The sequence below is a fragment of the Heteronotia binoei genome, chromosome 14 (assembly GCF_032191835.1).
Source record: "Heteronotia binoei isolate CCM8104 ecotype False Entrance Well chromosome 14, APGP_CSIRO_Hbin_v1, whole genome shotgun sequence".
Lineage (NCBI taxonomy): Eukaryota > Metazoa > Chordata > Lepidosauria > Squamata > Gekkonidae > Heteronotia > Heteronotia binoei.
Genome location: NC_083236.1, coordinates 8,535,251 through 8,553,275, shown reverse-complemented (window position 1 = coordinate 8,553,275; position 18,025 = coordinate 8,535,251). Strand labels below are relative to the sequence as shown.

At 43.9% G+C, this 18,025-nt stretch overlaps 1 protein-coding gene across 1 annotated transcript in view; it reads left to right on the top strand.

Annotated features, from left to right (window-relative positions):
• Window positions 1-18,025, top strand: part of SEMA5A (semaphorin 5A) — a 179,568-nt gene that overhangs the window by 27,543 nt on the left and 134,000 nt on the right. Inside the window, exon 3 of the mRNA XM_060253773.1 lies at window positions 5,504-5,603. Coding sequence (XP_060109756.1) covers window positions 5,504-5,603 — 100 coding nt within the window. The remainder of the gene's footprint in view (window positions 1-5,503; window positions 5,604-18,025) is intronic.

Genomic DNA, 18,025 nt, shown 5'->3' with positions numbered 1-18,025 from the left:
AAGAGGAATGACAAGTGGAGTGCCTCAAGGATCTGCCCTGGGCCCTGTTTTGTTCAACATCTTTATCAATGATTTGGAAGTAGAGGGAATGCTTATTAAATTTGCAGATGATCCTAAATTGGGAGGGGTTGCAAACACAGAAGAAGACAGAAACAGGATACAGGATGACCTTGACAGGCTGGAAAATTGGGCTAAAATCAATAAAATGAATTTTAACAGGGATAAATGTAAAGTTCTGCATTTAGGTAGGAAAAATCCAATGCATGGTTATAGGATGGGGGAGACTTGTCTTAGCAGTAGTATGTGCGAAAAGGATCTAAGGGTCTTAGTGGATCATACGCTGAACATGAGTCAACAGTATGATGCGGTGGCTAAAAAGGCAAATGTAATTTTGGGCTGTATCAACACAAGTATAGTGTCCTTCCTTGGAGGTTTTTAAACAGAGGCTAGATGGCCAGCTGACAGCAATGAAGATCCTGTGAATTTCGGGGGAGGTGTTTGTGAGTTTCCTGCATTGTGCAGGGGGTTGGACTAGATGACCCTAGAGGTTCCTTTCAACTCTATGATTCTATTATTCTAAGTAATATATCTGCCCTAGCCAGCAACACACATTCCTTTCAATAGCAGTGAAAGTCACTTTATCTGGCTAGAGCCTGTTAACTTTCAGTTTTGAAGAAAACTGTCTGAACTGTGGGGAAAAGAAGGAGAGTGTCTTATCTTGGAATTATCGTAATCGCCCGCCAGAATTTGTGCGCCCGAATGCCTGCATAGTTAATCATGGATCCAAGTCGTCAGCCGTGTTGGTCTGAAGTAGTAGAACAAAATAGGAGTCAAATAGCACCTTTAAGACCAACTTACTTTTATTCCAATTTACGTTCTGAATAAAACTAAGTTGGTCTTAAAGGTGAAACTTGACTCCTATTTTGTTCTGCATAATAATGGTTATGGTAAGGTATAAAGGTATAGTCTGACCATTGGGGATCAGTTTTAGCAAGACCAGTCCATGTTGTAAACATTCTTATCATTAAAAAAAGCCTAATTTGATTTACTTCGAAGAGGTGTAATTAATTAATGCTGCACAGAACTTGACACTGAGACCCTAGACACTTCAAATGTGAAGTGTTATTCATTGTTGAAAGTTGTAGGCATTCTTACCCAGTGGAAGGAATTATTTGTGAGAAGCTTGAGAAAGCTAAATGTGAAACAAGGGCACCGGTATGACCTTTTTGCTATATGGACTGCTGGCTGCACATATAAAGAAATACTGGATGGGGGAGACTTGTCTTGGCAGTACTATGTGTGAAAAGGATCTAGGGGTCTGAGTGGACCATATGCTAAACATGAGTCAACAGTGCAATGCTGTGGCTAAAAAGGCAAAAGCAGTTTTGGGCTGTATGAACAGAAGTATGGTGTCCAGATCACATGAAGTGATGGTATTGCTTTATTCCGCACTGGTAAGAACTCACCTGGAGTATTGTGTTCAGTTCTGGACACCACATTTGAAGAAGGATTTAGATAAGCTGGAATGGGTCCAGAGGAGAGTGACAAAGATTGGAGGAAGGCAAATGTTGTCCCCATCTTCAAGAAGGGGGTATAGAGGATCTAGGTAACTACCGATCTGTCAACTTGGTCTGGAGACGAAGTCCTGTGAAGAAAGATTGAAGGAGCTGGGCATGTTTAGCCTGGAGAGGAGGTGGCTGAGAGGTGATATGATCACCATCTTCAAGTACTTTAAGGGCTGTCATAGAGAGGATGGTGCAGAATTGTTTTCTGTGGCCCTAGAAGGTAGGACCAGCACCAGTGGGTTGAAATTAGAACAAAAGAGTTTCTGGCTCAATATTAGGAAGAACTTCATGACAGAGCGGTTCCTCGGTGGAACAGGCTTCCTCCTTGGGAGGTGGTGGGCTCTCCTTCCTTGAAAGTTTTTAAACAGAGGCTAGATGCTATCTGACAGCAAAGCGGATCTAGTGAATTTAGGAGGAGGTATTTGTGAGCTTCCTGCATTGTGTAGGGGGTTGGACTAGATGATTCTGGGGGGTACCTTCCAACTCTATGATTCTGTTAAATTAAATCAGAAGAGTTTTTTTTTTTTTTACTAGACAATAGAAAGTACTTCCTCTCTCTGTTAGAGAGGTTTCGCAGTGGAACAAAGTTCCTCGGGAGGTGGTGGGCTCTCTGTCTTTGGAGGTTTTCACACAGAGGCCATCTGACAGCAATGCTGATTCTGTGAATTAGGTCGATCATGAGAAGGAGAGCAGGAAAGGTTGCACCAGTGTTTGGTTTGAGGCCCCTTCTTACACGTTCTGGGAAATGCTGCTTGGAACTTTGGGGTCAGGCAGCAATTTTTCTCCAGACCAGTTTTGTCAAGGATCCTGGAGAGCCCCCCCCCCATTTTTTGCCATCTTCTGGGCTTTGAGCAAGGGTCACTGGGTGTGCATGTAGGGGGGAGATACTTGTGAATTTCCTGCATTATGCAGGGGTTGGTCTAGATGACCCTGGAGGTCCCTTCCAAGTGTATGATTCTCCTAATTATTAAATACATATCAAAACAATGATAAAAACAAGTTTGAAAAGATTGAACTTCTGTGCACGTACAGAGTTTTAATTATTAAGAGCCTCCAAACACTGCTGGGAACTTAGAAGAATGTTACAAGAATTATTGTAGGCATGGATGCTAAAACTGGGAGATGAATCCAGTTATAAAGCTGGTTCCTTAATACTTAATATTCCATATTGTGGTTTTGGAGTGATTTGGTCAGCTGTATAGCTGCTTAATCTCCCAGTCGTAAAGGTTTCTTTGTGGTTCCTGCTGCTGCTAAGGGCTCTGCTTTTTCTCTACAGGGAACATCATAATTGCTAGTGTTGTTTCAGGTAACCAGCAGCAACCATATTGGCAACTTTGGTAACTGAAAAATTAGCAGTGATACTAAAGAAGAGAGGAGAGGTATGCTACATTGTGAGAAGGAGGGGGTGGGCTAAGCACGTCACAGTAAATAGTGATTACTCAGTGGGGGGAATAGGAAACCAGCAACAGCAGCAGGTTGAACAAAGAAATAACACCCCAGTTTCTCTGCCCTGCAGTATTTGCCGTATTTATTTTTGTAACTGGCATATGTCCCCTTAGGAACAGAACTATCACAGTCCTAGGGAAGAAACTGCTAAATAGCAGCTGGGGACTTTTGCTTGATGCTACAGTAATGATACTGTGTCTCAAATTGATCCATTTACTTCATAGGGAATTATTGCTGCTTTGGGAAATCTAGCAGATAGAAAAGCTTAGCAAGAGAAACAAAGGAGAAAGCCTCTGGATAATAAGAGGGTTCCAAGGGATGCCCCACCCCACCCCACCCTTGCAACTTTCAGCTGCCACACAGTCTCTGGCTGTTCCCACTAAACATAAGGAGCATATTTGCTGAAGGGATGTGGGCAGATTGTGCCAAGGATCCAAAAAGATGCAAGGTTCATTCCACATATGCCTTAGGACAGTTTGACCTTCCACTACCCATTCTCGTTATCTGTGTATATCCTCAAAAACCACTGCTAAGTAATATGCAGCTCTCTCGTATATTTTGCGCAGCAACTCTCTTGCATGGCATCCAGCACTGAATGAGGGGTAAAAACTCAACCGTCTGTTCTCAATCGACTTGGTGGAACTTTCTGCCTAATAACATCCATTCCCGCAGGACTTACTACAGTTCCACAGGGCTTGCAAGGCAGAGATGTTTCACCAGACTTATGAATTAGGACAGCAGTGTTTTTTAGTTTGATCCTTCTTCGCCTTTTCCTGTACGGGGGCAAGAACTGTAAATATGGTGCCATCTAGAATCGTTATTGAATCTGTTTTACTGTTCTTAATTTGATTTTAAACCTGATTTGAATGTATTTTCATGAAATATTGTACACCGCCCTGAGCCCCAAGTATGGGGGAGGAGGGTTTAAAAAAAATCTAATTTATAACTATATTATTTATAAGTGCAGGTGGAGATCCTAAGCTAGCAAAGCCCTGTGCACAATTATTGCAGCTAATACAAATTTGTATATGTTGCATATAAAGTTGCATCACATTTATGCAATTTTATATGCGAAATATACAAATTTATTATGACAAAGCGGCTTGAAGGCAGGTGATGAAGCAATTTCAATGTTACCTTAATCTGGAAGATTTCAAGACCTGTGAGAAATGTTCCAAAGGACAAGGCTGTTCCCCATGACAAGTGTGCCGATTGTTGCCTGGCATAAACAGAAATTAACTGAGCGAGACTCTCCTTGGGCAGAAGGCAGAACAAATGCCACAGAATTTTAGAATGTATCCGAACGCCCCTGGTGATATATGGGATGGAAGAGTGGTTCAAAATGCAGTTCTGTCTTTCTTGTTTTATTGGCCATGTAAAACTGAATTTCTGACTCAACATGGAGATGAATGGAGAAAATCGTAGAATCATAGTTGGAAGGCACTCCCAGGGTCATCTAGCCCAACCCCCTGCGCAATGCAGGAAACTCACAAATACCTCCCCCTAAAATAAATGGGATCCTTCATATTGTAGCTGTATTATTAAGGATTCTATAATACTAAAATAGAGCAGTGACTCCTTCAAGTGCCAGTCATCACGGCATCTTTCCAGTTTTGGAAGGTGTTGTGTATGTGGGCTAATGTTGCTATCACCCATTTTCCTGCCTTGCTCATTGGAGCCTTTAGTCTGAGCTTGGGGGTCTGGTAGACAATGGGTCATAGGACCCAAAACCCTGCCGCCCTGCTCCAATCACAGGCTCCATGCTGGTTTAAATGATCCAATGGCATCCTAGTGTAGGAACCATGAGCAATCTTCTTAGTTACTGGTTACCATGCTGTAACTCAATGAAGAAGAAGAAGAACTGCATATTTATACCCCGCCCTTCTCTCTGAATCAGAGACTCAGAGTGGCTTACAATCTCCTATATCTTCTCACCCCACAACAGACACCCTGTTCCACTTCTCCACTTTTCCACTCCTCCACTTGCAGCTGCTGGAATGGCCTTGGGACAGCCATACCTCTTGCAGAGGCTGTCCTTGAAAAGGCAGCTTCTGGGAAGAGCTCTCTCAGCCCCACCCACCTCACAGGGTGTCTGTTGTGGAGGAGGAGGCTAAAGGAGATTGTGAGCCACTCTGAGTGGAGGGCAGGATATAAATCCAATGTCTTATTATTATTATTATTATTATTACTACATTGTAATATATAATAAAATAATTATACAACTCACAGCCCGGTTGTTAACAGGCCACAGACCGGGACCGGTCCACGGACTGGAACCGGTCCACAGACCGGGTGTTGGGGACCCCTGGCATAAAGATTACAGCTGCGGAAAAGCGTATTGTGGTGCTGACAGCAGGCAAATGCAAACCCAGAAGGGAGACCTTAGAAGGATAATTAGACTGACCTACCTTAATGAAGGTGAAAGTGAAATGCTTTGAACATTCAAAATATGCTATATACATGCTAAATATTCTTTCTTTCTATTTCCATAGAAATTACTCCCTGGTTACATGTTTTCAGAGCAGAAAATGCTGTTGACTTTTCCCAGATAACGTTTGATCCCAAACAAGAAGAACTTATTGTTGGAGCAAGGTGAGAGGATGCTCTTATACTGTATATTATCAGTAGGCTGATTATCTCGGGCTGGTATGCATCTGCCATGAAACATATATACAGCAAACATCCAGGAAACTCTATCAATAGGAGGCTTTAAAATGTAAAGAATTCAGGTTCTTGTATTTGATGTGCCACATTCATCATGGCACAGGGTTCCTTTAACGTCAGGACAGATTTAGCTCCTACACCTCGTATCACAGAAAAAGACGCAGGTCTTCTTCCCCCCTTTATTCTTTAAAGCATAAAGTGGAAAATAATCATAGACGTCAGTAGTGATTGAAATATTTTGTAATCATCTGTAGATGGTGTCAGCTGTCCGGTACTAGTGCTGTCACTCACCCGCCTCAACTCCAAAGCAGTTTTGCAAGTATTTTAAAATACTAGCATTCTTAGTAAACTGAATTAACAAATAAACAGAGCTGGAAGGGACCTGAATGGTCATTTAGTCCAACCCCCTGCACAGTGCAGGAACTTTAAAGCTCCCTTCCCCCACTCCACCTGTAGGCCCCCTGGTCTATGTTGGAAATTTTGTGAGGGAAATTATTTAAACTTTGCAAGATAGTTCAGTGGACCACTGGATCACAAAAGAGTGGAGAGATCTTTAATATTGAAAAATATATTTTATTTCTAAAGGGGTAGAGACATTGGGATGAAAATAATAACACTAAAGACTTCATTCTCTAAGCTATCACTAACAAGCTGTTACTCAGTCAGTTCACTCCAGATCCTAACACAGAACTGCCAACTGCTCTTCTTTAACTGTGTTTTTCAAACTTCTGCTTAACATTCCATCAGCTCTAGTCTGATTGACACGTAAATGTATTTAACACTATAATGACTGAACTTAGACATTGCCTAGACATACAATATAAATATTCAAAATTCCAACACACCTTCTTAATGTCTAAGGTGCAAGTTATGATACATTCAGCAATTATTGACATTCATTGTTCACTGTTTCAGTTACATTTACCAAATTTAGCATTTCACATAAACATTTAAATCTTGTATGAGATAATGGATTGGTGAGAATATCAGCCACCATTTCATCTGTATAATAGTATTCTATTTCAGTCAGCTTCTTCTGGAGTAGATCTCTCACTAGTTCACAGTTCATGCCAATAGATCTACTTCTGGCTCTAGATTGGTCTTTAGGCACCAGTGGTGCAACTTCTGTAGACACAGGCTGGGAGACACCTTCTGAAAATGAGGCTATATTGCTGTGTGGTACAGGGATCTGTTTCACTCCATTCTAATTTCTCCCTGGATCATTTGCTGCTTCAGTAGTTCAGTTTCTTTCTTCAGTTTAGCATTTTCTACACGAAGCTTCTTTTCCTTCCTCAAAGATGTTTGCAAGATGGCCTTTTCATTCAGAAGAGCAACTGGTTGCTTAAGGTATTCGATATCTTGATCTGCTTCTGCTTCCTTCCGCTTCAGTCTTTTCACAACTGCATTGTTACCAGCCATTTTGGGTTCTTTTATAGATTGCACAGTTTCACAGTATCCGTATTTCTGCGGTGGTTGCCCTTTAGTGCTCCTTCCTGATCGTCTGAGAGTGGGTGAGAGTTCTGTTGCGGATTCTGCTGCTTCCCAATATACAGTTCCTGCTTCCCCTTCTGGCTTAGTAGAGTCTTCTGAAGGTAAACCTACAGGTAGACAAGCAAATCAGTCCTCAGGAGCTGTCTCAGAAACCTCATGGATCAGGTACACAGGGTGCACTTGGCGAATTACTGTCATCAACATACACCACATTGCAAAGCTTGACTGTGCGGGTTTGTGGATCATAAATTCTGTAGCCTTTCCCTCCAGTGGAGTATCCAACTACAAATCCAGTTTCAGCTCTGGCATCAAACTTTCCTCTATTCTCTTTAGGAGCATGTGCATAAGCTTTGGAACCAAAAACTTTGATGTGCTTAAGACCAGGCCTCTTGCCAAACCCAGCTTGAAATGGAATGACACCTGTTGATTTTGAAGGTATTCTGTTGCGCAGCTACACTGCTGTATTCACAGCTTCAGCCCATAGACCTTTAGGCAGTCCAGAATACATAAACATAACTCTGGTCATTTCCAGCAAAACATGATTAAGTCTCTCTAAACACCCATTCTGTTGAGGGCTGTGTGGAACAGTCACTTTATGTTTGGTCCCTTCAGCTTCAAAAAACCTTTTAAATTCAGTATTGCAATATTCATCGCCTCCATGAGATAACAAACTTTATGGATTTCCCTCTGCTTTTAAACTTAAAACAGACATCGCATTAGACAGTTCACTTTTCTTGGAATCATGCGATGCTGACTCCTCTCTCAGGGTACTTAGGAGTCCATCTTAAGTCAAATTTTCTGTTCCGGGTTTCAGCGCTTTGTCGTTGGTGGAGTCCACAGAGCTTGTCTCTAGCAGCCCCCCAAATCGGGTGGTTAGAGGGGTGGCACAGCTGTGGTACCCCCAGGGGGGCCCGGACAAGGGTTCCTATCAGCAAGGAGCTTGACAGGAGCCAGGGAGAACAATGGCAGTCGGCTCCTGAGTCTCCTGTCGCTCCAATGCTCCACCACACTGATCGTCATGATGGCAACAAGCAGTGAATGCCTGACTTTTCCTTTGTCTTAGCGACTTTTCTAAGCATCTTCTTTTCTACTGCAATTGCTGAAACTACCCTGCAAGTAAGTTTACTTTGCAATCTAACCAACTAATGGAATTCCTATTGTAAAACCAAATGGGACTGTTCAAAAGGAGGGGGAGGAGGACGATTTCCCCCTCCCCTGCAAGAGAGGTTTCCAAAAGGAGATGAACAAACTGTTGAAAATTGGCATCCTTTTCTCTGGCGTTTTTAATTGGATTGAATACAGGCACTCAAATTGATTTGGTTTATAATTAAATAAGCTACAATTGGAACATTAACATATTATAATACAGTCTGAATAAAAGCTGAATATTTTTCTAAGATAATTTATCTGATTGGGAAGCAGAATTGATGTGGTTTGAACTGGAATATAAGGAAAAAGCACACGGCAGAAGGAGAGCTGGAGGATAAACTAACTGGGACTCTGGGCTATTTATTGACTTTTGCTATTGGACTGAGTAATTCTGTGGAAAGATGATTTGGCAAAATGAAGAAGATGATAAAAAAGATTTTTTTGCTACCATATCTTCTATAAAGCACGGAATTTGTCTTTTAGCAGAGTTAATAGAAAAGCGGGTGGAAAACTTTCTTCTGAAGTACAGCAAAATTGAAAATCGACATGAGCAGGAATGTCACAAGATCTCAGAGGTGTCAAATGAGTTGGGGAAAGTGAATAAACAGCAACCTGGAAATGTGCTGGATGAAATCAAGATGGAGACGACCCACGCAGTTTTAAAAGAAGAGCGGAAATCGCAACTTATTAAAGCTGTTGCAAGAGGAAGTGACAGTGTGTGGGCCTTATCGTTCTCAGCAGAACAGATGAGCGTGTCGAGGGAAGAAGCTATATACTGTTTCAAAAAAAATCAAAACTTGGAATACCTTTAAAAAGAAGGGATTATAAACTGTGTCTTTATATTTGGTCACCAACGGTACAACGTAATGGAACTGATACAGTATGTCACAGAAGTGAGTACACCCTCTCACATTTTGTAAATACTTAAGTATATCTTTTCATGTGACAACACTGAAGAAATGACAGCTACAATATAAAGTAGTGAGTCTACAGCTTGTACAACAGTGTAAATGTGCTGTCCCCTCAACAAGAATGCTAAAGCAAGCTGCTCCCGAGATGAGGAAGAACTCTAATTTTATGTTGAGCCTATTGGTCATGATCCCTATCTGCTATCTCTCAAGATCTTGTTTAACAAGATGCTAAGCTAAGTCTGAGTCTTACATATTTTCACTTTTTTAAATCAAAACCCGGACTTTACGTCCTCATTCTCCCATATAGGCTTCCCAACCCCAGGGTGGGGGATCCCCGAATTTGCAGCCTCCTCCCCCGCTCTCCAAAAATCCGGAAGCGGGGGGAGGGGGGAGAACATACGTGTAGGCATCATGTTGTTGTAGAGCTCCTGATCCGTTTGTAAAATGTGTGCCCCTTTAAGGCTGTGCAGGAAACAGGAAGGGCTTCATTGGAAAGGGTCAGTAACAGTTTCCATGGAGAACGGCCCCTCCCTTTCTTTTGCTTTCGTTTTCACAGCAAGTAGAGTTCTGCAGGAAGAAGATCTAGTAAGTATTTGTGTGTGTGAGAGAGGGAGGGGGCAGGGGATTCCCTGGTTTGGAGGCCCTCCCCCCCTTTAGAAAGCGTGGGGGGAGGGAAATGTCTACTGGGCACCCTATTATTCCCTATGGAGAACGATTCCCATAGGGAATAATAGGGAATTGATCCGTGGGTATTGGGGGCTCTGGGGGCGCTATTTTTTGAGGTAGAGGCACCAAATTTTTAGTATAGCATCTAGTGCCTCTCCCCAAAATACCCCCCAAGTTTCAAGACGATTGGACCAGAGGGTCCAATTCTATGAGCCCCAAAAGATGGTGCCCCTATCCTTAATTATTTCCTATGGAAGAAAGGCATTTAAAAGGGTGTGCTGTCCCTTTAAATGTGATGGCCAGAACTCCCTTGGAGTTCAATTATGCATGTCACACCCTTGTTCCTGGCTCCACCCCCAAAGTCCCCAGAATTTTCTTTAATTGGACTTGGCAACCCTACTCCCATATATGGTCACCATATTTAAACTGGAAATTCAAATCTTCAGCCAGTCCTTCCCCTCTCTCTGTACAGGAATGTATCTCTTTATTTGCATCTTTTTAACTCCTCCCCTTTTTTCTCCCCCCCCCCCATATTTTTCTTTTTCCTTTCCTTTCCTTTTCTTTTTTTTTTTGTATCTCCTCTTTTCACTCCTCCCCCTAACATCATGGTAGCCTATATGAATATTCATAAACAGTATGGGATTCTTTACTTTTTGCTAAATATGTTTCTTTAAATGTTGTAATGTGCTAGCATATCATGTTATTTAGTGCCTGCTATATTTTGTATGATGATGCTAAGCTCAATAAAGATATATTATTTTTTAAAAAAAACCCTACAAAAAAGTAGCCATTGCCAGAAACTTTATGGGGAAGGGAAGAGCTAAAGGAGGGGTATCCAGCATGGTGCCTGTGGACACAATGAAACCCGCTGAAACCTTTCTTGGCACTCAACAAGTGTTTTTGGAAAGTGGGCATGCCCAAAAGAAGCTGTCATGATCCTTGGCCTAGCGAGGCCTGCAGGCCCCAGGGAAGCCTGCTTAGGAGTTACTGGGAAAAGCCTACATCTCCCAGGATCACTTCTGTCTCTCTGATTGGGTAGCGAGGGTTTTGGAGGGAAACAGGTCCAGAGAGGGGTGGAGCCTGGGAAGAGAATATATAAAGGCCAAGCCCAGGAAGTGGGTGTTCTTTTTCCTAGGAGGCAGAGTTGAGGAAGAGCTGCTGCCAGGGAGAGACCCTCACCCTGTGAGATAGGGTGAGTTAGGCTTCCCAATCCCCAGGTCCCAGCGGGGGATTCCCTGGTTTTACAGGCTTCCCCCCTCCCCCAGCCAGCTGGTCGGCGGGGAAAGCTCCACCCCCATAGCCATTATGCACCTCCAGGAACGATTCCCATAGGGAATGATGGGGAATTGATCCGCAGGTGTCAGGGGTTCTGGGGGGGGGCTGTTTTTTGAGGTAGAGGCGCCAAATTTTCAGTATAGCATCTAGTGCCTCTCCCCAAAATACCTCCCAAGTTTCAAAAAGATTGGACCAGGGGGTCCAATTCTATGAGCCCCAAAAGAAGGTGCCCCTATCCTTCATTATTTTCTATGGAAGGAAGGCATTCTAAAAGGTGTGCTGTCCCTTTAAATGTGATGGGCAGAACTCCCTTGGAGTTCAATTATGCTTGTCACATCCTTGCTCCTGGCTCCGCCCCCAGTGTCTCCTGGCTCCACCCCCAAAGTCTCCTGGCTCCGCCCCCAAAGTCCCCAGATATTTCTTGAATTGGACTTGGCAACCCTATGGTGAGTAGGCGCAGGTCTGACTGAGACAGTTAGGGACAGTAAGTTCAGATGCATTAGGGCATTTGGTTATTTTTCCCTTCACCCCTTTTACTGTTTTATGCACCTTGTTTGTTATATTGCACTGACCTTCTAAATAAACCTCCCCCCCCCCCCTTATTGCTAACTCTGCTTGGTCCTCACGCCCATTATTTGACCTAAGCTAAGGGAGGCCTGGAAGGGCTTGGAGGGGTACTCTGGGCCTTTTCAAGGGAGACCCTTAACCCAGAGTGATGGCAGCAATTGGTAAGACCCCCCTGAGTTGGGACAGAGGCTTTCATCCAGCAGGACTCCTAATGGGCTATTGAAGATCTGACTGGCTGTGCAGATTCAAAGAATCACTGCTTTGGCAGCAGCTGCCACCACAACACAGGGCTCTTCACTACATGACTGAAGGTCAATGTCAAGGGGCCTTGCCATTTTTATATTTCTGTATGCTGAAATACCCGTGTGTCTTAAGAATGGGGGAGGGTGCACTGTGCCTGCTTCGCTTTGGCTTTGCTGTGTCCATTGTAAGAACCACAGGAATCCATTTCTATCCTGTGGATGACAGTGAAGCTTCCGTCTCAAGGCTGCTTTATCTCATCCCTGAGACAGCTCACACTATTTAATGTTTTGGGAATGAAAGGTGTTGGTGGGAACCAGTTGGTTCTGCTTTGCATGGACTTTTTGCACTGTATTTTTGGCAGGCTGCATAACAGCCAAGATAAGGTATAAGTACTAGCCACCCCAAAGGTGAGCCAGTTCTGACACAGACATGTTATGCTAATGTTTCTATCTATCAATAAATCCAGCTTTCTGACTGCACTGGAAGCCTTCTTTATTTGAGGACAGTCCCAGAGCTGACAGTCAGCAGTATGCATACAAGAAAATATTTTTAAACAGTGTGTTTATTTGAAAAGGCATCCTGCTAAACAGAGATTCTGCATGAAATGCTGGAGAGGTTATTTTAAAGTTCTGCAGAACTTCACTCCATATCATTTTGTGGCCAGCTCTGCCTGCTGAGGCAGCCATCTTGTGGTATCTACCACCCTCAGTTAGGATTCCAAAGGTGCCCACAGGCTCAAAAAGGCTGGGGACCCCAAGCTAAACAAGCACTGAACTTAGGTTCAACTTTTTGGTACATGTCAGTACCACACACATTGTGAAGCCAGGCTAATCTGTAATTTAATAGCCTGCTGCTACTGCTGCTCTGGAAATGCTGTCTGTGTGCTAAAACAGTATTTTCCAGCTGTCTACAAATGCAGGCTTGCTCCTCTCTCTCTCTCTCTCTCTCTCTCAGGTTGAATTTTAATGATGGTATTTTTAGACAGTGGTTTTGGCTGAGGAGAGATCTGCTGGTCATTTGGTTTTTGCAAAGCTGGTTAAAACCCCCAAAATCTCAAAATAGCCAACAAAATGATTTCATGCTGGATAGAGTATGTGGTGGTCTTTCTGTGGCAGGAACTGACCTTGGTTCTTTGAGTTCACTGAAATCTATTCCAATCAGATTGGTGAACAGAACCAATGTGGAAGAATCTCAGTATCAGGAATTGTTAATGTTCTATAATCACACACAGAATAAGGCTCTGGTAAGACCTCGCCTGGAGTATTGTGTTCAGTTTTGGGCACCACATTTTAAGAAGGATATAGACAAGCTGGAATGGGTCCAGAGGAGGGCAACAAAGATGGTGAGGGGTCTGAAGACCAAGAACATAAAACATAAGAGAAGCAATGTTGGATCAGGGCAATGGCCCATTCAGTCCAACACTCTGTGTCACACAGTGGCCAAAAAACCCCCAAACCCAAGTGCCATCAGGAGGTTCACAATTGGGGCTAGAAGCCCTTCCACTATGCAGCCCCTCAAGCACCAAGAATACAGAGCATCATTGCCCCAGTCAGTTCCAACAATACCCTGTGGCTAAAAGCCACTGATGGACCTCTGCTCCATATTTTTATCCAATCCCCTCTTGAAGCTGGCTATGCTTGTAGTCACCACCTCTTTTGGCAGTGATTTCCACATGTTAATCAGCCTTTGTGTGAAGAAGTACTTCCTTTTATTCGTTCTATTCCAATTGCTTGGCAATTTCATTGAATGCCCACGAGTTCTTGTATTGTGAGAAAGGGAGAAAAGTACTTCTTTCTCTATCTTCTCTATCCCATGCATAATCTTGTAAACCTCTATCATGTCATCCCTCAATCGACGATTCTCCAAGCTAAAGAGCGCCAAGTATTTTAACCTTTCTTCATAGGGAAAGTGTTCTAACCCTTTAATCATTTTAGTTGCCCTTTTCTGCACTTTTTCCAATGCAATTGCACACTGTCTTGACATTTTCAGTGAGTTATCTACCACGACCCCAAGATCTCTCTCTTGGTCAGTCTCTGTCAGTTCACGCTCCATCAACTTGTATTTGTAGCTGGGATTTTAGGCCCCAATGTGCATTACTTTGCACTTGGCCACCAAGTCCTATGAAGAAAGATTGAAGGAGCTGTCATGTTTAGCCTGGCGAGGAGGAAGCTGAGAGGTGATATGATCACCATCTTCAAGTACTTGAAGGGCTGTCATATAGAGGATAGTGTGGAATTGTTTTCTGTGGCCCCAGAAACCAGGACCAGAACCAATGGGTTTAAATTAGATCAGAAGAGTTTTCGGCTCAACATTAGGAAGAACTTCCTGACCGTTAGAGCGATTCCTCAGTGGAACAGGCTTCCTCGGGAGGTGGTGGGCTCTCCTTCCTCGGAGGTTTTTAAAGAGAGGCTAGATGGCCAGCTGACAGCAATGAAGATCCTGTGAATTTAGGGGGAGGTATTTGTGAGTTTCCTGCATTGTGCAGGGGGTTGGACTAGATGACCCTAGAGGTCCCTTCCAAATCTATGATTCTATGATTAGATTGGGGAATTAGATTGAGAGACAGCTGGCCCTAAAAAGGAATCTTTGTTATCTGTGTATACCAGGCTTAACCATTCAGATAGTCAATGCTCAATAAAGGACTCTAATTTAGTAAAATCAATTGTAATTTATTTGATATAATAGTTCTTTCACACAAGGTAAAATACAAAACATTCACACATTCATACAGGTCTAGGAAAAATAGAGAGATCGATAGGGGAACATAAAAGGATGGACATACAGGGTAATACTACCTCTCGCAGACTCCAAGGAAGGCTCCGATGGCGACGAATGAGGGAATGGGGGAATGGACCCGAAACTGATCAGGAATCGGGGATGGATCTATACAGCGGGTTAAGGGGGTTGCTGAATAGAGAGCACACCTGTGGGTAGCTAGTCCACAGGTTATATAGAGTCACCTTAGTCCTGAGGGGATGGGAGGTGACTGGGAGTGGTAATGGGAGGTCCCGCCGATGACCAAGAAGGCTGGACATCGGCTGGACCAATGGCGAGTCTATGGCGACACCTGATTGGGTGTGTGCTTCAACCAATGAACATCACCTTCATCCTGGGCATCCTGGAAACTTCCAAGTTGCGACAGGGCCTGGGGCGGCTCCGCTGATATCAGTACGGGAATGGTTGGGTGATTGGGAAGAAATGGGATTAACTGGGAAAGGGACAATAGAGAATCAGATATGAACCTAGGTATTCCGGTGTAGACAAAAGGGCTTGGATGTATCAGGAGAGATCCTTCCTCTTTCTCATCTCTCCTGGGTGAAGACTGTTGTTCAGGATATCACTTAGTAATCAGGATCAACTGTTGAACCATTAATCCATTCATAGACTAGGTAGGTTGCTTGCGGGCTAGGAATGACTCAAGGTGTGTACGTGAGGTTCCCACTAGGAAGAAATGAAGCCCAACCAGGCAGGAAGATGGCTACATGTGGTGTTAGCGAAACACAGTGGTTTTCATGTTTAGCGCTTCAACACCGTTCGCCTGGACAGCTCCGTGGCGGCGTAGCCTCCTCCTCGCCATGGCGGGTTCCACGCGGTAGCGGGGAAACGTCCGCGTGCGTCTGCAGACACTCTGCGCCTGACTCAAGCACGTGTATACTTGGTAGCTTGTACACAGGAGTCTTACATAGTTCCTGGATAGTTTTACTCGCATTCACTGGCCAGGCGGATGCAAGCTCACTTCTCCAGGCGCCCTGGCAACCATGTTTGTGACAGAGGGGTCATTTTCTCACAGTTGCTGATCTTTGCCATCTGGAGAGCAGTTGTAATTTTGAATGATCTCTAGCTCTCACCTGAAGATTGGCAACAGTGACTTCCCAGGAGAAAATGGCATTGTACCTGTCTGAGGTCCCTCTTCCAATCCCACCCTCTCAAGGCCCTACCTCTTAAATTTCCTAACCTGGAGTTGGCAACCGTATCTCACCTTTATCTGCACCTCTGATTGCAGTTTTCCACCACCTTCCCCTCCCTTCAGCCTCTGCAAAGGAATAGCACAGTCTTTCTCCACAGTTGGGGGGAGGGAACCAAAGCAGCTTACATCATTCTCCTCTGCCCCCTTGATCTGGACAACGACCGTATAAGACAAGTTAGGCTGGAAGTCTGTGACTGGTCCAAAATCACCCAGTCAGGTTCCACAGCAAGAGTCTGTCTGGCAGACCCCGCTCTGAAGCCCTAACTCCTACACCCTTCTCAGACTCCACCACAAAATCTCCAGGAATTTCTCAGCAGTCAAGACTGGCTCCAATGACTTCTGCCACAGCAGCCTTTAGTGATGCCTTTAGTGATGCCTTTCAGACCAACGGTCTGTCTCTGATGACATTGTTGGACTTAAGCACCCTACTTATCTGTCCACCTGCAAAGCAGCTGTTTTCTCCAGGGGAAGTGATCTCTGCCATCTGGAGATTAGTTGTAATTCTGAGTGATCTCCAACAAGCATCTTGAGATTGGCCACAGTGGTTCCCCAGGAGGAAATTGTTGGTTTGGAGTCTATGGCATTGTACCTGTCGGAGGTCTCACCCCTCCTCAAACCCCACCTTCTGCAGGCTGTCTCACAGCAGGGGCCTAGGAGGGCCTTCCACCGGCTGCCACCACTCTGGTCTGCATGGGAGGGCCCAGAGCACCCAACCACCCCTGTATCTTCCTTATTAGTATATACCTCTTAACTGTGACCAAGGAAACATGAGGACCCAAGCAGTATGACAACAAAAGAAGTTTATTATTAGTGCTCTAAAACAATAAGTGGATGATAAAGATTTAGTGCTATGGTGAATATGAAAACAGTAAAGGTTGGTGCAAATAAATAGAAGCTGTGACGCAACTAGAGCCACATAGCACTTGAATTTATCAAGAGCCTCCTTCTTGCTCTTAAGCATGTAAACCAGCATTTCCCATTTGCAGGGTCGCAACCCGTGCCAGGCCATGGAAGCCGCAATACTGGGTGGCCCAACAGCCCCCTCTCCATGCCACTGCCTGTAGCACGCAAAGCTGCCAACGGCTCTTTTTTTAATTGTCATTTCCGACCCTCTCCTTAACATTCTATCAGCTCTCATCTCATTGGCAGTGAGCCAGATATCCCTTCCTGAGTCAGCTAAACAAAAGGAACTGGTAAACATATTTAACCCCATAATGGCTGAACTTAGACATTGCCTAGGCATGCAATATAAATACTTAGAATTCCAACAGTTTACACCTATGTGACGGGGTAAAATAAAACTGTATAATATGACAATGCCAGATTCCCTTTGAATATTATAAAACACTCTTTGTAAGTTTTTAAAGAGAGAAATCGCTTCAAATATTGTAATGTTCTATTGTCTGCCTTCATATATGAGAAATATACTTTATTGATATTGATTACTTCCTTTATAGTGTATAATTATATTAGTAAACTTTTTAATGAATTTCATCTTCCCCAATTCTTCTTTTCGTATCCTAATATTTTTAAATAAAAATAAACAAATTTAGGAATAGGATCTAACCCCGATCCTTCCTTGGAATACAGAAACCTGAGCCCATTTTATCTTTGTGGCTGTCTGTAGTTCCTAGTCTCTCAGCTGGCCCTCTACAAGAAAACAAGAATAGGCTGTCTGGTCTGGTCAAAAGCTTCTGCTTCGGGCTCTGTGTCTGTGCTTTGAGCAGGGCTGCTGACTCTGGTTTTGGAAATTCCTGGAGATTTTGGGGGTGGAGCCTGAGGAGGGTGGGGTTTGGAATGTGGGGGGACCTCAGTGGGGGTATAATGCCTTAGGGTCAACCCTCCAAAGCAGCTGTTTCCTCTGATGGAACTGATCTGTGTCATCTATACATCAGTTGAGATTCTGGGAGATCTCCAGGCCCAACCTGCAGGTTGGCAACCCTGGCTTTGAGCCTGCTTTCTGATTCCTTCGCTTGCTGTGTCCTGACACTCTTTGAATTCTGCCTGTTGCCTGTCCTTTCCTCTAATCCAGCTATTGACACCCGTGCCCTGGCTTGCCCTCGGGTAGGCAAACAACATAA